The 26,339-nt window shown below is 37.0% G+C and overlaps 1 protein-coding gene across 1 annotated transcript; it reads left to right on the top strand.

Moving 5' to 3' along the window:
- Positions 1–14,222: 14,222 nt before the first annotated feature.
- On the top strand, positions 14,223–24,633 carry LOC115959693 (uncharacterized sugar kinase slr0537). Its single transcript, XM_031078193.1, has 5 exons — positions 14,223–15,024; positions 15,657–15,919; positions 21,172–21,289; positions 22,356–22,564; positions 23,967–24,633. Exons 1-5 carry the CDS (start codon positions 14,668–14,670, stop codon positions 24,418–24,420), a joined length of 1,401 nt encoding a protein of 466 aa, XP_030934053.1. The 5' UTR covers positions 14,223–14,667; the 3' UTR covers positions 24,421–24,633.
- The last annotated feature ends 1,706 nt before the right edge of the window (positions 24,634–26,339 follow it).

The raw sequence follows: 26,339 nt of genomic DNA, 5'->3' as shown, positions 1-26,339 counted from the left end.
GATATGGAAGCAAAGTCACTTATCTTTGTATGGTTTATAGCCCAATTGTGCAGCATCAATGAGCTGATAGGATTCCAGCAAAATGCCAGTGGTAAAAGCTAGTTTATCATGCATTTAAATGAATTTAAGCCTTGGTTAATAGTTGTAATAGCAGTTGGAATAAAATAATATATATTTAAATGTGAAGTAATCATATACTCAATAATCTAAATTTAAAGATAAGAAAGCAAAGTCACTTATCTTTGTATGGTTTATAACCCAACTGTGCATCATCAGTGAGCTGATAGGATTCCAACAGAATGCCAGCGGTAAAGGCTAGTTTATCATGCATTTAAATAAATTTAAGCATTGGTTAATAGTTGTAATAGCAGTTGGAATAAAATAATATGTATTTAAATGTGAAGTAATCATATACTCAATAATGTAAATTTAAAGATAAGGAAGCAAGGTCACTTATCTCTGATGGTTTGCAGCCCAGCTATACAGTTTTTGTGAGCTGATGGGATTCCAGCAGAATGACCTCAGCGGTAGAGAGGTAGTTTGTCATGATAACTTCGTGATTGAAGGGGAAAAATGGGTGCAACTGGAGGTAGAGAGAGTATGTCCAGCTATGTGTAGGGGCTGGTTAAGCTTGCCCCTCTTATCATGCACTTAAATGAGTTTCCCCTTTGACAATGCTCTTTTAATTGTTGTGAAGTCATGAATAGAGTTGCCTTCCATGAGAAGAGTTTTTGTATGGAGTATAAGTGCCTTCTAAGAGAAGGGTTTTTGTAAGAAGTAGTTGTGCCTTCTAAGAGAAGGATTTTTGTAAGAAGTAGTTGTGCCTTGTAAGAGAAGGGCTTTGATATAAGATTTTGGTGGCTTCTAGGAGAAGGGCTTTAGTAATAGATGTTCATGCCTTCCATAAGAAGGGCTTTTAGTATGAGCGTTTGACATCTCTTGAGAAGTGTGGAGATGGTAAAGACATAGATGTTTTGTGGGATGTAGTATTTATAATATGTATGATATATGAAGTATGAGAAATATGGAGGTTAAAAGATAGTAAAAATGTAAGATTATAACTGCTAGAGAAGTTGTAGAGATTGCTTTCCAAGAGGAAAGATTTTGTAAGAGAAGAGTATGGAGATGTGTTTATGGGCAGCAAGATATATGTATTTTCAGAATATGGAGAATGAGATAATGAGTATATAAGAGTAATAGTATTGTAGTGTGCTTAGCAAAGTTGCTGGGATTTTCTGCTGGGATTGTATGAAGGCTTATGAAGGCATTTATCAACTAAGGGCTGAGGAGTTTAGTTCCTAATCTGGAAACTAAAAAACTCAGAAGCTTAGAACTTCATTAAGAGCTTCAGAAAATTATTAGAGGGAGAAAGAATGGGGAAATGTATGTGAGAGTTGTTCTCCATTGGTGTCCCCCCTTGAGGTCTTGATGAAGGGTTCCCTTTAGAGCTGAGTTTAAGGGGGTATTTTAGCAAATAATCTCAACCAAAATCTGTCCCAAATAGTAATAAATTTTTAGAGAATCCATCTCAAGATTTGGCCAAAAATGGTATGTTTAGCTTTTAGGTATTCTTACTATTTCGGGTAAGAGTTGCTGGGGAAAAAATAATAGAAAATGAAGGTATTTTAGCAAGAGAAAGGTAGTTTCATTAGTTGGTTTTGGTTTTAGCCAAATATGAAAAAAATCAGTGATGTTCAGGCTGCTGGGTCAGCTGTCACAGCTATTCTGAAAAGGTTGTTCCAGCTGTCAAGAAAAGTTGTGACAGCTATCATGAAAAAGCTGTCCCAGCTGTCAGGAAAAGCTGTTTGCTTTAGGCAGAAGCCAATAAGGTCAGAAGGATGATTTCAGACTGCTGGAGAGGTCATTCAGCATTTATTGGATGGATTTGGCTGAAAAATTGTAAGATATCTTTGAATGGTATCTTGCTATTTTGGGTATAACTGCTGGTTGCTGGAATTTTAGTATTAAATGGCTGATGATATCACTTCCAGCCAGGTGTGAAATATTGACTGCACTGCTGGGGTTCAACTGGAAATGTTTCCTTTTCGAGTGTTTGTGTTTTGGTCCAAGGTTCTATTACAACTCATTTCTAGCAAGTAATAGAAGGATTGGTTGAAGGCTAAGGAAGCTTTGGAGATTTAGTCAAGGCCTCATTGTGTTATGACATAATCTTAGTGAGAAAGAAGGGTATTTAATACTCTGCTCTGGCAGTTAGCAGAGAAATATATGGTCTGATTGTGGCAGACAGCAGTTGAGTTTAAAAGATATTATAAATACTTTGTATATAGTTGGAAATAAAAGATAGCCAATCAAATTTGGCCATGTGTTTGAGTTGGATTATAACTGAAAGAAGTAATGAGATTTATGTAGAATAATATAATGAAGTTTCTAAATGGCTGATGATATCTTGCTATTTTGGGTATAACTGCTGGTTGCTAGAATTTTAGCATTAAATGGCTGATGATATCACTTCCAGCCAGGTGTGAAATGTTGAATGCACTGCTGGGGTTCAACTGGAAATGTTTCTTTTTCAAGTGTTTGTGTTTTTGGTCCAAGTTTCCATTACAACTCATTTCTAGCAAGTAATAGAAGGATTGGTTGAAAGCTAAGGAAGCTTTGGAGATTTAGTCAATGCCTCATTGTGTTGTGACATAATCTTAGTGAGCAAGAAGGGTATTTAATGCTCTGCTCTGGCAGCTGGCAGAGAAATATATGGCCTGATTGTGGCAGACAGCAGCTGAGTTTAAAAGATATCATGAATACTTTGTATATAGTTGGAGATAAAAGATAGCCAATCAGATTATGCCATGTGTTTGAGTTGGATTATAACTGAAAGAAGTAATAAGATTTATGTAGAATAATATAATGAAATTTCTAAATTTGTATAGCAACAGCTGGGGATTGAATGAACAGTTATCTTTCCAGCAGTTAGATGGCTGGGGATATTGAGCATTTGTCACATGATGAATATTAACCTTTAGGAGAAGAGTAATGGGGAATTTTATCATTTAAAGTGCTAGGTGATAAGAGATGCTTACCATATGTTGCCCGCTACACACGGACTCGTCAAAGTTTAGGGAGTTGGAGAAGACACGCCAAGCAACATGTTTCTTTTACCAACTTTAAACCGCTGAAACTTTACTGAACATACCTCTTGGCCCTCCAAACCACGACTCCCAAAGTTTCCCCAAAGAGACTTATGAGCTTGGGTCATAAGCCAAAGATGAGATGATGTACCTCGGGTTTTGTTGTTATTTTATGTAAATATGGACTTTTGTTAAAGAAGCCGCTTGTCATGAGTGTAAGAGAGGTAATATGAGCTGTGAGTTTTGATTCATTGCTTAAGCCCAATCCATATTTTGATGTTGATAATGTCGTGGGGTTATGATCCCAATTGATGAAAAGGAAATGTGGACCATGAATCCGCCTCTTGAAGTAAGGATCTTGTGGGTCATGCAAGCCCAATCCATGTAGTTGAATGAGATATGAGCTTATTTTAGGCTTTAAATAGATTTACCTAAAAAACCAATAATATGTTGATGTGGCTTGGGATGCTAATGAAGTAATGTCACGTGGGCCGAAAAAACAGTCCTCAACATTTAGCCCCCCGAGTGCATGGGCTTGTACCGCAAGGGCGTGCACGAGTAATGGGTTTGCTTGAAAACCTTTGTAGATAAGGCAGCATGAGATTGTTGACTGCTGGAGATGATACTGCTGGATTGAAAGCAGCAAGGTAATGTTGCAACTAGATTTGGTCCTGCTGGGTTAAGGGTAGAAGGCAATTTTGCAGCTGGTCAGGATTGCAGCTGGATTTGGTGCTGCTAGATTGAAGGCAGCAACATAATGTTGAAGTTAGTCAGGATTGTAGCTGGGTGCGGTGCTGCTGGAGTGAGGGCAGCAAGGCAATTTTGCAGCTGGTCAGGATTGAGTTTGTTGAAGTCGACGCATTTGGAGCTAACTTCATTCTTGTAGATGTGACCGTGGTTGGTCCATTTAGAAATATTTTGAGCAAAACTTTTGATGCTACGGTTGGGGAGGATACTGCTCTTGATTCAGTGGAGCTGAAGCATTGAAGTTGTTGCTACTGAAAGTCTGAATACTGAATTTACTATTGGGGTAGTCTAGAATGTAGTTTGATATCATAGCAGATGAATATTTCGCCAATATTGTTGATTGTAGCCGATTCTTGAAGAAATTTGATAGAGATGGCTAAGGTAATATGAGCTTTCCATTGAGATTCCGTCCTTGTTGTAAGAGTTGGTTGAGGAGGCATAGAGATTGCATGGCCACTTGTAGGATTGGCTACATGATTATGATTGTATTGATAGAGTCGTAAGTGATGATCATATTGCTGAATTTGATAGTACTGCTGGAGTAAGAAAATAGGTGCTACTGGGCAGGTGCAGATTCAATGCAGCAGAAAGTTCCATAGTTGGAGTAGTAGCTTTGATTTAATTGGTGGAGTAGCTGGTCTTCATGTAGATCTATATGTAGTCTTCTCAAATAGATAGTGAAAAACCAAGCCCCCAAGTGTAAGATGACGTTTGCAAAGATCGCAGCGGTGTGATGCATAAAACCACTATGATCCTAATAGTGTAGTGCATGGGACTACCACGGCTTTCAAGAGGGTGCGTGGGACTTCCACGGCTTTGAAGAGGGTGTGTGGGATTGCCACGACTTGATATAATAGTACTCCAATGAATAGAGCTTCATTTGTTGCTTGCAATTTTGTGAGAATGCCGAATTGATGAGTAATGTGTTCTTGAAAAAAGTTGGCTGCTGGCTAGACCAATAGACATGTATAGTGGAAATGCCTCCATTGATATTGTTGTACTTTTTTGTGATAAATATCCAATCGTAGCCCCCAGAGATGGAACCTTTGGACTGATAAGGCCAAGCCCCCAAGTGTAGAGAGGCCTTGGATAAGCATATATTAGCAAGTGAGGAATACTTTGACAAATTCAGTAGTAAAATCGGCACTTTGCTGCTTGAAATAATGTAGGTACTTGTAGTAATGATCTTGTGTGATGATTGCTTGATTGAGCATGCTAGATGAGTAAGTTTGTCTGCTGGAGACATCTGTATAGACCAATGGATCTGCTGGAGTTTTGAATATGAGTAGCTGTGATTTGTTCTGTTTGCCTAGGCAAGCTGCTGGGTGCATGTCAGTTTACTGCTAGAATAATCTTTTCTTGGTTTGAATAAGTGCTTCATCATTCTGGATGACTTTGTGATTTTCTGAATGTAATGACTGTTGAGTAGATGATAATGATTGAAAATATTTGATCTTTCTATGAAGGAAATAGTATTGGCAGCTTCTAGGAAAGTATGACTGGCATGAGTTCCAGCGGTAAGATAGGAAATACCAGATTCATAGTGAAGGTCTGGACCCAGCAATAGAATAGTATGGTGGCAGCTTTCACCTTGTGTTTAGGAAGTAAGTTCGGCTGAACCTCTTGTTGCCCTTAAGTAAGAATCAAGGGTGCCACTTGACAATGTTGGTAGATGATTCTTTGTTGGACTTAGACAGTTTGGAGACCACTTCATCTTTCCCAACAGTAGGTGGATTCTTGTCAAGTTGTTGGCCATTAGCTTCTTGCATTTTTCACCATTCGCTGGGTTATGATCAAAAGTAACAAGGACTGTGTAGTACTCATATTGCTTCCCAGTGGTGCAAGGCTTTTATTGATGCGATAACTTCTCAGACCTTTGTAGCAGTTGGGTAGATTGTGTGATGTGAAGACACAGCAGTAGGTAGTTTGAAATAGTGCCGTGGAATTGCTGGGTGTATTCAAGTAAGCCTTGGATTTGATTTTTGCCTGTGGAGGGCAGTAAGAATGATCCTTAATTCTTCATGAGAACATTTTTCAGCAAAGATTCCCCATGTAGCAATGGGAGTAGGTTGAATAGTAGCGTAGCAAAAATGTTGGCATGATTCGAGATGGATTAAGAAAGTTCTCCACTTCTTGAATGTAGGCCTCGAATGATAACCTGTATGTTAGTGAAATAGAGATAATTGCCATGAGATTTATCGTGGGCTTTGATAAGTAATTGCCATGGGCTAAAATCATGGGCTTTTAACATGGGATTGAATTCTATTGATAAGATAGTTTTGCCATGGACTTGAATCATGGGCTTTTGAAATATATTGTTGCCAAAGTATTACCTTTGGGCTTTGAGCATAAAGTAATTGTTTTTGTCAAAATATTATTTTGGGCTTCTATGAAATAATTATTTGTCAAAAAAGTAGTAGGTTTGGGTTGTTAATAAGATGTTGCCAAAATAGTATTGGACTTTTGTAAAATATTGCCAATGGTAGTATTTGGGCTTTTGATAAAATATTACCAAGGATAGTACTTGGGCTTTTGAGTATTTGTAAAATTTTGCCAAACTAGCATTTGAGCTTTTGATAAATATTGCCAAGGATAGTACTTCGGCTTTTGAGTATTTGTAAAATTTTGCCAAACTAGGATTTGGGCTTTTGATAAAATATTGTCAAGGATAGTACTTGGGCTTTGAGTATTTGTAAAATTTTGCCAAACTAGTGTTTGGGCTTTTGGTAAAATATTGCCAAGGATAGTACTTGGGCTTTTGAGTAGTATGAATAGTTGCCAAAATAATATTGGGCTTCTAGAAATAGTTGCCAAAATAGATTTGGACTTTGTAAAGTAGTGCCAAATTAGTATTTGGGCTTTGTAAAATAGGTGTCAAATTAACATTTGGGCTTTGTAAATAATTGCCAAAATAGTTTTTGGGTTTTGTAAAATAGGTGCCAAAATAGTATTTGGGCTTTGTAAAATAGGTACCAAAATAGTTTTTGGGCTTTGTAAAGTATGTGCCAAATTAGTATTTGGGCTTTGTAAAATAGGTGCCAAAATAGCATTTGGGCTTTGTAAAATGGGTGTCAAAATGGTTTTTGGGCTTTGTAAATAGGTGCCAAAATAGCATTTGGGTTTTTAGAAATAGTTGCCAAAATAGTATTTGAGCTTTTGTAAATAGTTGCCAAAATAGTATTTGGGCTTTTGTAAAATAGGTGCCAAAATAGTTTTTGGGCTTTGTAAAGTATGTGCCAAATTAGTATTTGGGTTTTGTAAAATAGGTGCCAAAATAGCATTTGGGCTTTGTAAAATAGGTGCCAAATTAGCATTTGGACTTTGTGAAATAGGTGCCGAATTAGTATTTGGGCTTTATGAGTAGTTGCCAAAAATAATATTTGGGCTTTTGTAAATAGTTGCCAAAATATTATTTGGGCTTTGTAAAATAGGTGCCAAAATAGTTTTTGGGTTTTGTAAAGTATGTGCCAAATTAGTATTTGAGCTTTGTAAAATAGGTATCAAATTAGTATTTGGGTTTTGTAAATAGTTGCCAAAATAATATTTGGGCTTTGTAAAATAGGTGCCAAATTAGTATTTGGGTTTTTGTAAAAGTTGGTGCCAAAATAGTATTTGGGCTTTATGAAATATTATTTTGGCAACTATTTACAAAGTTTTGTAAAATAGGTGTCAAATCAACATTTGGGCTTTATGAAATAGTGTAAAGATAGTTACCAAATTAGTATTTGGGCTTTGTAAAAATGAAGTGCCAAAATAGTTTTTGGGCTTTGTAAAATGGGTGCCAAAATGGTATTTGGGCTTTGTGAAAATGATTTTGAGATTTTGCAAAGTATTGCCGCGTAGCAACGAGTTTTAGAGGTGTCATGTAGCAACGGACTTTAGAGGTGCTGTGTAGCAACAGGCTTTAAGGTGCCGTGTAGCAACGGGCTTTGTAAATAGTGCCGCATCGTAGCGGGCTTTGTTGAATTTGCCACATCATAGTGGGACATTGAATTAAACACATTGTAGTGGGATTTTGAATTAGCCACATCGTAGTGGGACTTTGTAAATAGTGCCGCATCGTAGCGGGCTTTGAATTTGCCACATCGTAGTGGAACATTGAATTAGCCACATCATAGTGAGACTTTTGGAATTAGCCACATCGTAATGGGACTTTGGAATTAGCCACAACGTAGTGGGACTGTGGTGGGACTTTGGAATTAGCCACATCGTAGTGGGATTTTTGGAATTTGGGCTTTCTTTGAGTTTTACCCACAAGCCAAATGATGTTGGGCTTTGTGTGGGGATAGTGTAATTTTGCGGCCCAATTTTGGTAGCGATATGATGAGTATTATTTGTGGAGAATTTAAGTTGGATGATATGTGAGATATAATGGGTAATAATTGTGAGAGGGCCCAAGGCAATTTATGGGCTTGTGTATAGAGAGTATTTTGGTAATATGTGGGAAGTATTTGTGGGGGTTATTTGAGTATTTTGTATTTGGTGAGCGGGTAAATAGGGATTTGAGATGTAATAATTCATCCAGCTGAAGAAGTGTTTTCTGCTAGAAGCTTTTCTAATTGAACTGCTGGGGCAGAAAATAGACTGTTCAGCAAAATGAGGGCTTTTTGCTTGATGAGGCCTACTGCTACAGAAGTGATGGATAACAATGTGTGAGAGCTTACTGTTGATCGAACCCTTTGTTGCTAGGCTACTAGATAATAATAGATCTGCCCAGCTGTATGAGGGTTTACTGATAAGGCCCTCCGATGTTGAACTGCTGGTAATAGTGCAGCCAAAGAAGGGTAATCTGTTGCTGAGGCCCTTTGTTGCTGGAAAGATGAACATGTCCAGCGATAAAAAGGGTTGCTGTCGATTAGACCCTTTCTTATTGGACTGTTGAATAATGACAGATCCGCCCAGCTGTATGAGGGTTTGCTGATAAACCTCTCTGATGTTGAATTGCTGGGTAATAGTGCAGCCAAAGAAGGATAATCTGTCGCTGAGGCCCTTTGCTGTTGGAAAGATGAATATGTCCAACGATAAAAAGGGTTGTTGTCGATTAGACCATTTCTTATTGGACTGCTGGATAATGACAGATCCGCCCAGCTGTATGAGGGTTTGCTGATAAACCCCTCTGATATTGAACTGCTGGGTAATAGTGCAGCCAAAGAAGGGTAATCTGTCGCTGAGGCCCTTTGCTGCTGGAAAGATGAACATGTCCAGTGATGAAAAGGGTTGCTGTCGATTAGACCCTTTCTTATTGGACTGCTGGATAATAATAGATATGCCTAGCTGTATGAGGAACTTCTACTGCTGAGTCCATCTGTCGCTGGAATGATAATAACGGAGACCCCCCAACGGTAAGAGAGGTTTCTGCTGTTGAGGCCCTCTATGGTTGAAAATGAGAGATAATAAAGAAGATCTCCAGCGGTAAGAGGGGTTTTTACCGTTGAGTCCCTCTGTTGCTGGAATGATAGATAATAGTGAATATCTCCAGCATTAAAAGGGTTTTCTACTGTTGAGGCCCTCTGTTTCTGGAATGAGAGATAATAAAGAAGATCTCCAGCGGTAAGAGGGGTTTTTGTTGTTGAGTCCCTTTGTCGCTGGAATGATAGATAATAGTGAATATCTCCAGCAGTAAGAGGGTTTTCTGTTGTTAAGGCCCTCTGTTTCTAGAATGAGAGATAATAAAGAAGATCTCCAGCGGTAAGAGGGGTTTCTGTTGTTGAGGCCCTCTATGGTTGAAAATGAGAGATAATAAAGAAGATCTCCAGCGGTAAGAGGGGTTTCTGCCGTCGAGTCCCTCTATTTCTGGAATAAGAGATAATAAAGAAGATCTCCAGTGGTAAGAGGGGTTTCTGCCATTGAGTCCCTCTGTTGCTGGAATGATAGATAATAGTGAATATCTCCAGCAGTAACAGGGTTTTCTGTCGTTGAGGCCCTCTGTTGCTAGAATGAGAGATAATAAAGAAGATCTCTAGCGGTAAGAGGGGTTTTTGTCGTTGAGTCCCTCTGTCGCTGGAATGATGAAAGAACTTCTTTTATGGAGTCAATAAGCTCATAATAAGTATGTTGCAAGCCTTGGTGTAGCTCGAATGATAGAGAGAAAGACATGTGGAATAGCATTTCCGTGAATAAATATGAGATAATATTGTTGTGGCTCAGCACCACGAGCTGTTGGATCAAGTCACTTTGAGTATTTTTTAGTTGAGTTCTCCTTTATGACATGTGATTCTAGACTTTGGAGGCATGACATGGCAATACATGCAACTCCCCAGCGGAATCGCCAAATGTTCGGGGGCCTTTTTCGGTTGTCCAGCCACGTGTGGTCCGTTGGAGGGATGACCTTACTAGGCCTGGGTTCTTTTTTTGGGGAGTTGCGTCCGGAACTCAACATTGGGCCGCGTGGTCCAACGGCTACCGGCGTATTTTTTAAGCCTATAAAATCATTAAAGCCAAAGTCTAAGAATCGCGATAATGGTCGAATAAATATGTAATATTCGTTTGATATGATAGTTTTGATTAGTAGTTGTAATAACAATTGGGATATAGTATTTATTCAGAAGTAAAGTAATCATGTACTTAATGATGTAAATTTAAAGATATGGAAGCAAAGTCACTTATCTTTGTATGGTTTATAGCCTAGCTGTGCAGAATCAGTGAGCTGATAGGATTCCAGCAGAATGCCAGCGGTAAAGGCTAGTTCATCATGCATTTAAATGAATTTAAGCATTGGTTAATAGTTGTAATAGCAGTTGGAATAAAGTAATATGTATTTAAATGTGAAGTAATCATATACTCAATAATGTAAATTTAAAGATAAGGAAGCAAAGTCACTTATCTTTGTATGGTTTATAGCCCAGTTGTGCAGCATCAGTGAGCTGATAGGATTCCAACAGAATGCCAACGGTAAAGGCTAGTTTATCATGCATTTAAATGAATTTAAGCCTTGGTTAATAGTTGTAATAGCAGTTGGAATAAAGTAATATGTATTTAAATGTGAAGTAATCATATATTCAATAATGTAAATTTAAAGATAAGGAAGCAAAGTCACTTATCTTTGTATGGTTTATAGCCCAGTTGTGCAGCATCAGTGAGCTGATAGGATTCCAGCAGAATGCCAGCGGTAAAGGCTAGTTTATCATGCATTTAAATGAATTTAAGCCTTGATTAATAGTTGTAACAGCAATTGGAATAAAGTAATATGTATTTAAATGTGAAGTAATCATATACTCAATAATGTAAATTTAAAGATAAGGAAGCAATGTCACTTATCTCTGATGGTTTGCAGCCCAGCTGTACAGCTTCTATGAGCTGATGGGATTCCAGCAGAATGACCTCAGCGGTGGAGAGGCAGTTTACCATGATAACTTTGTGATTGAAGGGGAAAAATGGGTGCAACTGGAGGGACATAGAGTATGTCCAGCTGTGTGTAGGGGTTAGTTAAGTTTGCCCCTCTTATCATGCACTTAAATGAGTTTCCCCTTTGACAATGCTCTTTTAATTGTTGTGAAATCATAAATAGAGTTGCCTTCCATGAGAAGGGCTTTTGTATGGAGTATATGTGCCTTCTAAGAGAAGGGCTTTTGTAAGAAGTAGTTGTGCCTTTTAAGAGAAGGGCTTTGATATAAGATCTTGGTGCCTTCTAGGAGAAGGGCTTTAGTAATAGATGTTCATGCCTTCCATGAGAAGGGCTTTTAGTATAGTGTTTGGCATCTCTTGAGAAGTGTGGAGATGGTAAAGACATAGATGTTTTGTGGGATGTAGTATTTGTAATATGTATGATATATGAAGTATGATAAATATGGAGGTTAAAAGATAGTAAAAATGTAAGATTATAACTGTTGGAGAAGTTGTAGAGATTGCTTTCCAAGGGGAAATATTTTGTAAGAGAAGAGTATGAAGATGTGTTTATGGGCATCAAGATATATGTATTTTTAGAATATGGAGAGTGAGATAATGAGTATATGAGAGTAATAGTATTGTAGTGTGCTTAACAAAGTTGCTAGGATTTTCTGCTGGGATTGTATGAAGGCATTTATCAGCTAAGGGCTGAGGAGTTTAGTTCCTAATCTGGAAACTAAAAAACTCAGAAGCTTAGAACTTCATTAAGAGTTTCAGAAAAATTATTAGAGGGAGAAAGAATGGGGAAGTGTATGTGAGAGTTGTTCTCCATTGGTGTCCCCCCTTGAGGTCTTGATGAAGGGTTCCCTTTAGAACTAAGTTTAAGGGGGTATTTTAGCAAATAATCTCAGCCAAAATCTGTCCCAAATAGCAATAAATCTTTAGAGAATCCATCTCAAGATTTGGCCAAAAATGGTATGTTTAGCTTTAAGGTATTCTTACTATTTTGGGTGAGAGTTGCTGGGGAAAAGGTAACAGAAAAGGAAGGTATTTTAGCAAGAGAAAGGTAGTTTCAATAGTTGGTTTTGGTTTTAGCCAAATATGGAAAAAATCAGTGATGCTTAGGCTGCTGGGTCAGCTGTCACAGTTATTCTGAAAAGGTTGTTCCAGCTGTCAAGAAAAGCTGTGACAGCTATCATGAAAAAGCTGTCCCAGTTGTCAGGAAAAGCTGTTTGCTTTGGGCAGAAGCCAATAAGGTCAGAAGGATGATTTCAGACCGCTGGAGAGGTCATTCAACATTTTATTGGATGGATTTGATTGAAAAATTGTAAGATCTCTTTGAATGGTATCTTGCTATTTTGGGTATAACTGCTGGTTGCTGGGATTTTAGCATTTTAGTATTAAATGGCTGATGATATCACTTCCAACTAGGTGTGAAGTGCTGAATGCACTGCTGGGGTTCAGCTGGAAATGTTTCCTTTTCGGGTATTTGTGTTTTTGGTCCAAGGTTCCATTACAACTCATTTCTAGCAAGTAATAAAAGGATTGGTTGAAGGCTAAGGAAGCTTTGGAGATTTAGTTAAGGCCTCATTGTGTTGTGACATTATCTTAGTGAGCAAGAAGGGTATTTAATGTTTTGCTCTACTAGCAGCTGGTAGAGAAATATATGGTCTGATTGTGGCAGATAGCAGCTGAGTTTAAAAGATATCATGAATACTTTGTATATAGTTGGAGATAAAAGATAGCCAATCAGATTAGGCCATGTGTTTGAGTTAGATTATAACTGAAAGAAGTAATGAGATTTATGTAGAATAATATAATGAAGTTTCTAAATTTGTATAGCAACAGCTGGGAATTGAATGAACAGTTATCTTCCCAGCAGTTAGATGGCTGGGGATATTGAGCATTTGTCACATGATGAATATTAAGTTTTAGGAAAAGAGCAATGGGGAATTTTATCATTTAAAGTGTTAGGTGATAAGAGATGCTTACCATATGTTGCCCTCTACACATAGACTCGTCAGAGTTTAGAGAGTTGGAAAAGACACGCCAAGCAACATGTTTCTTTTACCAACTTTAAACCGTTGGAGCTTTACTGAACATACCTCTTGGCCCTCCAAACCACGACTCCCAAAGTTCCCTCAAAGAGACTTATGAGCTTGGGTCATAAGCCAAAGATGAGATGACGTACCTCGGGTTTTGTTGTTATTTATTGTAAATATGAGCTCTTGTTGAAGAAGCCGCTTGTCATGAGTGTAAAAGAGGTAATATGGGTTGTGAGCTTTGATTTATTGCTTAAGCGCAATCCATATTTTGATGTTGATAATGTTGTGGGGGTTATGATCCCAATTGATGAAGAGGAAATCAGGACCATGAATCCGCCTCTTGAAGTAAGGATCTTGTGGGCCATGCGAGCCCAATTCATGTAGTTGAATGAGATATGAGCTTATTTTGGGTTTTAAATAGACTTATCTAAAAAACCAATAATATGTTGATGTGGCATGAGGTGTCAATGAAGTAATGCCACGTGGGCCGAAAAAACAGTCCTCAACAACACCTTTATCTATAACTCGTGTCACATTTTGCATCACGCCGTCAATTCTGGCATAATCTTGGACCAAAAACCAAAGTTTAGGGTACAAGTATAATCATGAGTATAGTTTAAAATGTTAAAGTATAATAGTATCTCCTTTATTTTCAAGCAATTGAGAAGATGAACAATTGCCTCTTTTCATATGATACTATGTTTTTTTCATTTAAGTTAACAAGCCCAATCGACAATAAAGTGCAAAGTGTAACATAAATGATAATTTAAAGCGTTAAATATACATTTTAAAATTTTATAATGTAAAATGTAATTTATGATATAATTTTTTTAAAATGATATAATTTAAGTAGTCCTTTATGACAATTGTTTATAACTCATAAAATATAATTTTGATACTGCTTTTAGAAATATAAAATATTTCTAAAAATAGTACTAAATTGATTGACTGTTTACATTCCCCATTGTAATTTTCGCTTAAAAAAAGCAACTACCAGAATTCGGCAAGTAGAAATTTTTGAGAGAGAGAGAGAGAGAGGGGGGATGAATCGAGAGAGCTCTTGACGAAGCTGGAAAGAAACATGTGGTCAATATCCAGAGATGTGTAATTATCTTTTTCTCACTCTCTTTCCTTTTATTTATCTTTTACAAAAGCAAAGAAGAAATATTCATTTTTGAGACCGAAGCGTAGCCATTGGTTTATCCATTCCTCCATTGAACATTGCCCTTTGCCTCCCGAGCAAATAGGGGGCATTGGTTTGAATGGTTACTAAGTAGTTCTGTATGAAGAAGAAGAGGAAGGAAAGCTATCAGTTTTTATAGAAACCCAGCAATTACTATAAAGCTTATAAACCCCAAAACCACACCAAGAACAAAGACAGGTATATATATATATATATATATATTCTAGAGACAGACAACATAGATAGATAAAGAGACAGTCATAGGATAGGAGTTTTATCTATGTCTATGTCTCTGTCTCTTCCTCACATCTCCACTTCTTTCCTCTCCCCTCCAACTTTCCAATATACACATGGGCATTCCAAAATCTTTGCCTTTTGGCATCACAGAGGGAGAGAGAGGTTGAGACCTGCTTCTATGGTGAAAGGCCCACATGGTTTTTTCAGGGTTTCTTCTTGTTCCAGCTTCAGAGGTGAGAGAGGCGCAGCAGAGTTTGAGAGTGGGGCTGAAGAAGAAGAAGAAGAAGAAGAGAGTAACAGCGATGAGGAAGAAGTGGAAGTAGAAACAGAGGAGAATTGGAATTTTGGGTCTTGTCTCTTGCCTGACAGATGGGATGTCCTGGGTCTTGGACAAGCCATGGTAGTAACTTTAAACTTTTATGGGGTTTTCGTTTTTTTTGGGGAAAAGTTTGAATTTCCGAGAAAACTAGTGAGTTACATGATTTGCAATTTTTCTGACCATGTTCATTATCAGATTCCTCAATTTGTATATTGGAAATTGCTCAATATTTCGTGTGTGCATGTGTGAAATGATGGAGGGCAGTGGTTTTTAGTTAGGAAGGCATGCATTTAATCTCATTTGGTAGCAATTTCGGGGTGTTGCATTATATCAATATATTGATTACTTTGTTATTGCACTCTTTAATCGTGTGAAGCATCTGTCAAAATAGTTAGAGGACTGAAATTTGGTTTTCAAGTCTTTAATATACGCAATTATAATCATTATATAAGGTAAATGTTGTGTTTTCTCAAAAAAAAAAAAAATATAAGGTAAATGTTGAAAAAACTATGACTGCTTCAATATCTTTAAAATGCACTGTCAGTCTGTCACTTGTATCTGGTATTATGTTGGAATTCAGCACTAATTTTATTTGTGATTAAGTATCTCTGATTGTAGCTTCAAAATTTTAACCTTTTCTTATCTGATGTTCTACTGTGGTATTATATTAATAAAAGTTTATTCTTACTTGCATGTTTGTTAACTATTGTTAGGTTGATTTTTCCGGCATGGTTGATGATGAATTTTTAAATAAACTGGGATTAGAGAAAGGAACAAGGAAGGTTGTGAATCATGAGGAGAGGGGTAGAGTTTTGCAGGCTATGGATGGATGCAGCTACAAGGCTGCTGCTGGTGGATCTCTTTCCAACAGTTTAGTGGCCTTGGCTCGGCTTGGTAGTAGGCCCATTGGAGGCCCTGCCTTGAATGTAGCCATGGCTGGCAGTGTGGGCAGCGATCCATTAGGTGGCTTCTACAGGTCAGGCTCTGTTTTGACTAGACTTGTTTGTTATTTGTTTTTATCTATGTCTTTATTTAGAATTGAGTGAAACCAAACTTCTGGTTAGGGAGACTCTGGCTGGTTGTTTCCACACCAAGTTAAAAAATAAATAAATTAATTTAAAAAAAAAAAAAAAAGGAAAAGGAAAGAGAGATTGCCATTATGGATTAAGTATGTTGAAGGAGTAGATGTCAAGCAACTTTTGGTTTTTCCTTTTGACAGAACTGATATTGTTGATTCTATTTTTTTTTTTGATAAGTAAGAAGAAATATTATTGATAAAAGAATAGCAAGAGAAACACAAAGAGTTCACGGTAGTGAACAAAGGAAAAGAAGAAACAAAAAGACAGAAGCATCCCCTAATCTATTCTAATAGATGAAAGAAAATCCAAAAGGGTAGAACTATCCGAATAACCCCAACATCAAAACCAATCAAAGAGGGTCCGCTGACAAAACTCTAATAACTGAATCACAGTTTTTCCCTCATCCTCAAAAGACCGCCTATTCCGTTCAGTCCAAATAGTCCACATTAAACAACCTGGAACCAAATCCCAAATATCTGAGCTATGCTTCCCAAGCCAATGATACCAGCAAAATAATAAGTCTACAACTAAACCTGGCATGACCTATTCGATCCCAAATAGTCGAATCATATACATCCATAAAGAATGAGCTATCGGATAGAAAAGTAACATGTGATCCACAGATTCCGCATTGTTGCAGCACAAACAACAACGATTTGCCAAAGAGCAACCACGAAGCATAAGGTTATCCAAAGTTAGAATTTGACCATGGGCTGCTGTTCACATAAAAAAAAGCCACCCTTTTAGGAACCTTAGGAGGTGTTTGGTTTGTCAATTTCCATAACTCATATCTCTGTTTCCATAACTCATAACTCAAAAATGGTGGGACCCATAGCAAAAAGGTTGTTTGGGAAGTCCATAACTCTGTTTCCATCACTCAATTCTCTGATTTTTGAGTTATGAGTTATGGAAACTGAAAACACATTTTGGCTGTTTTTAGTTTCCATAACTCATAACTCAATGGCAATATTGTAATTAAACACACATAGGGGACTCACAAACAGTACCCAGCCGCAACTTTTGACCACTTTTGACTTTTTTTTTCCTTTCTCCTGGGTGGGCTGTTCGGTTCTTTTTTTTTTTCTTCTTCTTCTTCTTTCTTTCACTAGTTCGGTCTGTTCTGTTTTTTTTTTTTTTTTTTTCACTGGTTGGTTTCATGTTCTAGTTTTTTATTTTTTTTTCATTGGGTTCAGTGTCACTGGTTCGGTCTTCATGTTCTGTTTTTTTTTTTTTTTCACTGGGTTCAGTGACATTGAATGAAAAAAAAAAAAAAAAAATCCTGCACTGTGTGACAAGTATGGGACCCACAAATAGTGTGAAAAATATTGAGTGATGACAAGTGAGTGATGGTGTCAAACGGGTAGGGTATTTTGAGTGATGAATGATGAGCAATGAGTGATGAGTGATGAGTAATGAGTGACGAAAATTGAGTGATGAGAAAAAGTAAACCAAACATGGCCTTAACTTTCCAAATTCCCTTCCAAGAGAAAGTGGAAGGAGTTGCATTTCGAATCTTATGATAAAAGGACCGAGTATCAAACTTCCCACTGCCATTAAGATCCCAACAAAGTCTGTCACACCCTCCACCCCTTGGAATTCGGGTTTGGATGAAATGAAGAAAGGAGTACGAAGCTGCCAACTTCCAATCATTGAATTCCTATGAAACCTTAAACTCCACACTCTGTCATTATCACCCACTGGAGGGCTTAACACCTCTGAAATGCAAGCCTCCTTATTAGCTGAACACAAAAATAACTGAGGATATAGAATTTTGAGAGGAACATCCCCAATCCACTTATCATGCCAAAAAAGAATACGAGAACCGTCCCCCACCACAAAAGAGAAATGCTTAGCGAAGTTTCCCGCCCTTCACTAATGCTCCGCCATAACCCACAATCATGAGCCCTACTACAAGCTCTAGTGCACCAACCCCCTTTTCCTTCCCCATATTTCATGGCAATGACCCTACGCCACAAACGCGAGGTTTCATGGCCATACCTCCAAAGCCATTTTCCTAATAAGGCTTGATTAAAAGGCACCAACTTCCGAACTCCCAAACCACCCAACTCATGCGGCAAGCAAACCTTTTCCCAAGCCACCAATGGAAATTTGAAGCACTCAACTATTGAACCCCACAGGAAGTTCCTTTGAATGCGTTCCAATCTAGTCGCCACAGCTTTAGGGATAGTAAAAAGGGAAAGGTAATAAGTCGGAAGGCTTGAAAGGGTACTCTTCAGCAAGATGAGTCTACCACGCTGCTTCCAGCCTGAAAGCTTCTTATCCATCCTCTCAAGGATCGGATTCCAAATAGAGGGTGTTTTCTACAAAGTACCCAAAGGCATACCCAAGTAGATCATAGGCAAACTTTCCATCCTGCACTGAAGGATATTAGCCAAAGACTGAATGTTACGCACCTCCTTAATAGGGACAATTTCACTTTTCCCCACATTCACCTTCAAACCAGTAAAAGCTTGAAAACAGGTCAAAACCAGCCTAATAGAAAGAATCTGCTCTCTAGAGACATCGCAGAAAAGAATGGTATCATCAGCAAATAGAAAGCGAGAAACACGGATACCAGTAGTAAATAATCTTTAAATTTTGACTTATAACTTCTGGTAGTCTAGTAATGTTGTGTGAGATAGCAAGATATGAGTTATATCTGTCTTCTATGTTATATGAATGGCCTAAAGGAAAATAGGTTATCTAATTTCACAATCAATCTAGATGGTCAGTTAAGCACTTTGGTCTTATCCATGACTGAATGCTCTCTTGCTGGAATTTTAAACTCCAGTGACTGATAGCATGGGCAAGTTATGGATTATTGAAATGATCTGATTCTGCTCTTGGGGGTTGGATAACTCAATAATTCCTCATAAGCTAAGCTCATAGTCTACTACCTTTCTGAATATAAACTCATTATTAAAGTGGCTAACACTATAGAGAAATTGCAACATAATCTTACTTCCTCTTTTGTTTGGGGCAGGGTGGGAGTTCCAAGGAGATCAAAAGATAAAAAGATGTAGTTTTTGGTCTACAATTTGTGTCCCCAACGATCAAGGTCTATGCATTAGATGTATGTTTGGGTAGAAAATAAGACACTAAACGTAAAGACCTCTATCTGGCTAATAGGATTACTATTCTATCTCCTTGGAAGCTTGCCGTTGAAAATATTGAGTTGTTATGGAACTATAGTAGGTGTTTAGCTCTTACGTGTTATGGAAACAAGGAGACATTGGTTTTTTGGTCGTTTTCCTTGCCTTTTCTTGCAGGAACTATTTGCTTATGGTTATCCTTTCAATAGTTTACTTGACCAGATCTGTAAATACAAGCAATATCCTATATATGATGAGTTTGATGATCTTGCTGCCTGTTTTAGATTTGACACATGAGCTGCGTGCATGTGTATTAAATTCCTTCCATGACTTCAGGGTGTTATCTTTTTAATTCAATGGATGTTCCTCTGTTGACTAACTTGAGGGGTCTAAAAGAGGTTAAAAATCAAAGTGCATCTGGAGCCATTGTGATGAACACAAATGGTTACTTATTTGAAAAAAGAAAAAAAATTCTCAAACAGTCATCAATGAGGTATCAAACACCTCTCTTGGCCCATGTTAAGATGGTCCCCTCTTTCAATTTATTGGAGGTATTTCTAGCTGAAAAACTTCTCATGGTTGAACGATAGGAGATGCTTATATTTCTTTACTTATAACTAGAAGAACCTGGGAAAGTATACGTTCCTCTGGAAATTTTATTGTCAGAATGAATATGGGCAAACAGTTGCAGTCGATGGAGTAGTCATCTAAGAGGTCATTTTTTAGATCATTTCATGATTTTCATCCATATGTTCTCTGTCCTGTGTGTTTCAATGGAAGATTGCATTAGATTCTGAAAGCTCGAATTTGTGTGAAAACACGAGCTGTTTAGACCCCCAAATTAAAATTACGACTTGGTTGATTTTATTCTAACTTAAACTAAGTGCAGAATAAAGTAAATGCGAGCAACCAAACAATATAACTATTCTAAGCCATATTCATCAAATATCAACAATAAAATGAAAGCTAAAAGAGTAGGGAAGAAGAATGCAAACACAAGATAACACACCGATGTGTTATCGAAGAGGAAACCGAAGAACTCAGTGAAAAATCTCTCCGCCGCCCTCCAAGCGGTAAATTGATCCACTAGAGAATGAGTTAGAGTACACGAATAACAAAAGACCCTCCAAACCTAGTTTATCCCATGTACTTGAGCCCTCCAAGCTCTTGCTACCAACTGACTTGACGAAACCTTGTCTTCTCTAACTCTCCGGATCTCGCAATTCAACCCGATTGCATCCACCAAACAAATGGCTTCTTCTAATACTTCCCAATAGCACCAAAACCTCACTTTACACTCAGGATGGGTGTGGTAAGTGATTGAACTATCAACCTCTCAAGGATTTGGATATGGAGAAGTAGGAGTTGAGGAAAACCACAATGGATTGTGTAGAGGATTGTGAGTATAACAATCTCTCACTCTCAAGGGTAATGGCTAGGGTTTTCTCCCTAAAAAGCACTCCTCTCAATATATGGGTAATGTGAGTATATATAGTGTGGGTAGAGATCTAGTGTATCAGATATGACAAAATGACGAAACAAAATGTTTTGCGGGTATCTCGTGGAAAGGTCTTACCCGCGAAATACTCGCGAAAACCAGTTGTCACCATCTGTCATGACTCTTCGTATTCCAGTTTTGTGCTAAGCACATGGCTTCACTTCGTGGGAAGTCTTCTTGTGAGCTACCTACGAAAACTCCTTTAATCTTCAATTTTTCTTGAGTCTTCACACTCTCTCTCACACACAACCCTTACAATGAAATCCCACATAAGATACATGGTATATAAGATTGAACAAAATTACAATAAAATTTGGCACGGAATTAAAGCTAACACAAATTAGTTGTAAATCACAACTTTACAGATTCTTATCAGTTTCATAGTAGAATTGCACCCACATATTTTGTGGGTCTTCTCTCTATAGCATTCTCTAAGTATTTAAATTGGTCACAAGGATTGTTTGGGGTTAACTTTTTGATACCTCTCTTAATAGTTATTCAACTTTATTGCTTCTGTGATGGAATAAAATTTGACTTCCTCTCATAATGTGTTTAATAGGACAAAACTGCGTCGGGCAAATGTGCAATTTCTATCTGCACCCATCAAGGATGGGACAACAGGGACAGTGATAGTTCTGACAACTCCAGATGCTCATCGTACGATGCTTTCATATCAGGTTGGCTAAATATATGTAACATCTTTTTACTTAATTTATGAAAGTTTTATAGTTTTACTTTTACCCCAAAAAAGAGTGTTAAATACTTAAATTCATATATTACTGATGCGGTACTTTTATATTTATGCTTGGTGTGGAATTTTCCAGCTGTTGGCTACATCTTGTTTCCTCTAATAATTTATTATTGAATAGAAAATGTCTGTACATTCTATTAATGGGCTGGCGACTAACTCATACAATCTAGATGTAGACTGAAAATGTGGGTTCTTGGGCTGAGAGCTTTTAAGTTGTTAATAGTGTGTGTTAAATGATCAATTGGTGCACATGGGAAAGTTGAATCCTGAAAATGACTTATTCTCTTCTCTTCTCTTCTCTCTCTCTCTCTCTCTCAAACACACACACACACACACACACACTTTATTCCCTGGCTGAAAGTTTACAGGCTTATGCACAATTTGATTTATTTGTTTCATCTTTTTGGAAACCATTCACAGGATGATGACTATATGCAAATCAATTAACTTCAGCAAGTTATGGTTTAGTTAACTTGAAAATTATCATGAGTTCTGAAATTTATTGGGGGCTTGCTTATGAATAAAATAAAAAGTATACACATCTTTAGGATCCTTGCATATCCAAGGAGATGGTGAGGGAGGAACTAGAACAAGAAATCTCAATTTTTTTGGCTAGTGGCTTTTCAAGGTATGAATGGCCTAAATTACTCTGGAAATGATGATGTTATTTGACTTTCTAAGTTTTTTAGTGCCGATAACTTTTGTGAATCATCCATTGCTTGTTGGCCTTTCTTCTTATTAGTTGCATTATTACTTTACTGATTATAAAATAAATTATTTTAGCTGAGCAAACTTATCAAAAATAGTTTTCTTAAGTTACTTTGCAATCGGCAGTCACCTGTCTTTTAATTTCTAATAGAACTTTTGGGGCAGTTTAAAGTTCACATATAAAATTTACGTTCCAAAGAAGCTCTTATCATTTTGTTAGTGTGTGTAAATTGTCTATGAAGTGAATTGAATGAGACACTAATATATATGCCTCCTGATATCAGGGCATGCCGTCAACTGTCAATTATGATCCAAGCTTAGCTAGCATAGTTTCAAAGACAAACATACTTGTTGTTGAAGGGTATTTATTTGAATTTCTTGATACAATTAAAACAATCGCTAAAGCATGTGAGGAAGCACGTAGGTGTGGAGCCCTGGTTGCTGTAACAGCATCCGATGTCTCCTGCATCGAGAGACACTATGATGATTTCTGGTAAGATTGCTAGCTGACTTGGTTATGTTATTATAGAATAATCACATAGATGGCATGATTCTTTATGCCTTAATAGGCTTTTGTTATTTAAATTTGCTAAGACCTCTTCCCTCCACCCCAATAGAAAGGATGACTAAAATAGCTTTTACTAAATTTAATTAACCCAATTGTGGTGGTTAGTATGTTTCTCTTCAATGTGGTTGACAATCTTATGACAACCTTCGCAATAGTGTAAATGAAGCTGAATTCTTTGACAACCTTCACAATAGTGTTGCATAAGGAGGATTAGGTCACATGTCCTCAAGTGCCCAACATGCCAATTTCCAATAGAATTGTCCTACAAATTATTGCCCTAAGTGAAATCTTTAGCATTGGGATGATGATGAAGATGAGGTGGAGGTGGGGCTATATTAAATGAACAAATTAATCCAAGTATGATCATAAGGATTGAGGACGGACCAGGGACATTGCATGAACTAATTGGGCTTTCTATACAGTTGAGAACAAGTATTTTGGGGCAACAGCTATTTCCATAATTCTATGGAAAGGGATTTAGGCAATAATTATTTCTATAATAATTGTATAGAAATGAGTTTAATTATTGAAATCCTCAGAAGAAGAAAGAAATGGGATCATTTATTAAAATCTTCAAGTGTCGAACTCCAAATATTCTTCACTAAAATGGTTAGCCATCATAAAGAAGATGGACTCAAATGAATGCTACTAAAAAACTATGGATGGTTCCAGATCCCAGGTTGCTAGGTGCCTGTTGCTTTTATAGATTGTGAGGGGTAGAAAAAACCTTAGTTCCAAAGCTATTTCATCTTCTCTCTGGTTTAACACCTGAACTTTTTGAAACCAGAGAATTAATTGTCCAATTTTTAAAATTCATTCTTGTTTGTTTTATATTTCCTTTCAATTTTTTAATACATTCTATTATCTCATTTATCTTGTGATTAGTACTCCCTCCGTCCCACTTTTCTTGTCCTCTATTCCATTTTGAGATGTCCTAAAATATTGTTCTGTTTCTAAAAATAAAACTCATTAATTTACTAATGTTCCTATTATACCCCTATTAATTTACTAATTCAATTTTTTGATAAATTTTTTTAAGGGTAGTTTTGGAAACTTATACATTTTTAAAAGGTAGACAAGATAATAAATGTTCTCTTAAAAAGAGTTTTGGAAACTTATACATTTTTAAAAGGTAGACAAGATCATAAATGATGTTTTCTTAAAAAGTTTGACTTTTCAAACAGGACAAAAAAAGTGGGACGGAAGGAGTAACTTTTTCCTCATTGAAGACTCCAATCTGGCAATCTCCATTCATATGCTGAAATCGTTTTCTCTGTGAACAGTTCATTCAGTTTTATTTTACTTTTCTTTCCTTTTCTGCTGTCAGGGAAATAATAGGGAACCATGCCGACATTGTTTTTGCTAACAGTGATGAAGCTAGAGCTCTATGTCACTTTGCATCAAAGGAAAGTCCCGTTTCAGCTACAAGGTATCTGAGCCATTTTGTTCCCCTAATCTCAGTTACTGATGGGCCAAGAGGCTCTTACATAGGTGTAAAAGGAGAAGCAGTATATATCCCTCCTTCTCCATGCGTACCAGTGGACACTTGTGGTGCTGGGGATGCATATGCATCCGGTATGTTGTATGGTATTTTACGGGGTATGTCAGATTTGAAAGGAATGGGTACATTGGCATCTAGGGTTGCAGCTACAGTTGTGGGGCAACAGGGGACCCGGCTTAGGGTTCAGGATGCTGTTGAATTAGCAGAATCGTTCGCATTCAACTATGATAGTTCCACGATTCGATCAGATGTCAGTTCAGATCATATTTCCAGCTTATAGTCGGGTGCTGTAGGCCATGTACATTGTCATATCATTTATTTGTAATCGCACATTCCTTTGTTGATATCTTTGTGAGAATGTACACATTGGTTATTCTGGCAATGAAATAGCTTAGTCTTTGAGTAGGTAAGCATATTATCATGAAATCTTAATCACACTGTACCAGAATGTCACATTTTAACATGTGCTTGATTTATCAGGATGCCTATCCCTTCAAAGTAACAAATTTGGAACTTCTGACTTCATAAATTTTGACAATGAAATACCCTACACTTTACTATTGTAACCTCATTGAAACATCTCCTTTTTTGACAATATTGAGAAAACTAGTGCATTTGACTCCAATAAAATCCTCTACGTTTCTTTGATAGCTTAGATTGGCTGATGATGATATATTTTGAGCCTTTGACAAATAGCACCAAGTATTGAATGCTTTTGGTCTTCCAACAAGCCAAACATTGCTCTTTAATTTCTGGGTGCATAGAAAATATTTAATACTTAGATTTCCTACGTGCACAATGTTGAAAATCCATGCTCTCTTTAACTGTTTGTCAGCCTGATGGTTATTGTTTTCAATCTTGTCTCATTTCTTCCAAGAAACAAAGTTCAACGTTCAAAGTTTCATATTTATGTTTGTTAGACTCATTGGCTCCTTGGAAGTCCAATTCTTAAGTTTTGGCTTGATTGAAGATAAATAAGTATGCAGTTAACAAAGAAAAATTGAACACAAAATGGAGAACAAGTAGTTAAGATAAAATAAAAATAAAAATAAAATAAAAAAAAGAAGTTTTTCATTAATATATGGGTGTAGTAGTTAGCCAAATCTTTTTTCTGTATCTGATAAAAAGTGTGGAACCAGTTGAGGATTTTGTCTCCTCTATTTGCCCACCTAAATGGTCCCAAATAGATTAAGGACCTCTTTCATGGTAAATATCTATGTACGACTTGCTTAATTAAGTGGGCATTCAAATTTCAATTCACAGAATGCGTTACATCAATGCTTAATTAAGTGATCTTCTAATTCACACTATTGCATATTTGCAGTCTAATCTTCCAGATACGTTCACACCTAGAGGATGTTCAATTGGGTGATTCATGATTGACCCAATTTTGAGCACCCAAATTAGGATTGCTTGATTGGACCTTCCATGTGCTTTTTTTATTTTTCTTTTTCTTACAAGTAGTGAGGGATGTGGATTTGAACACCACAAAAATTACTAGGCTCTTGGCTTATGTTCTACCTTTTTTATTCTCAAGTTGCACAAGTGTTCTAGTCATTATCATGAAAAAACAAAGGTGAACTCTGAAGCGAAATTTATTATGATGGTAGCTAAGATAGTTATGTGTAAGTCAAATCTTAATAAATATCTTTTAAAATTTCCACTGAGCTCAAAGAATATCTTGCTTGTTTCTCAAAAAAAAAAAAAAAAACTTTTTTGCTCTAGGTCTCTTTTAGTTTCTCACATGTTCGTTGTCAAGGTAATTCTGTTACTCACAACCTTGCTAGACGTGCTAAATATGTCACAAGTTTTTTGGTGTAGATGAAAGATGTTCCTTCCCACCTTACTGTGGTAATCCAAGCAGATATGGCTTTTCTTTAATGGAACTTTCAGCCTTTTTTTTAAATAAAATAATGAATCAAAAATTGGGTTAGGATTAGAACTACTCCTTTCTAATTTATGCTCTTGGCCTGACATTTGCATACAAAGAATTTAAGTTACAGGCAATTTCTAATAGTGTTCATAATTGTCCTGGCTAACTCACCATTCATTTAGACGCAAATGGTAGTTGGAAATCGAATGGAAAATCAACTCTTTTTGGGTAAGGTAACGATTCTTTTTTAATTCTGTATTTACATATATGTAGGGATGGAAAAATTCAAACCTAGATACTCCACAATAATTATTTTTTAATTATAA

This window comes from Quercus lobata, chromosome 9 (genome assembly GCF_001633185.2).
Source record: "Quercus lobata isolate SW786 chromosome 9, ValleyOak3.0 Primary Assembly, whole genome shotgun sequence".
NCBI classification, from domain to species: Eukaryota; Viridiplantae; Streptophyta; class Magnoliopsida; order Fagales; family Fagaceae; genus Quercus; species Quercus lobata.
This window is presented reverse-complemented; position numbering and strand designations above follow the sequence as displayed.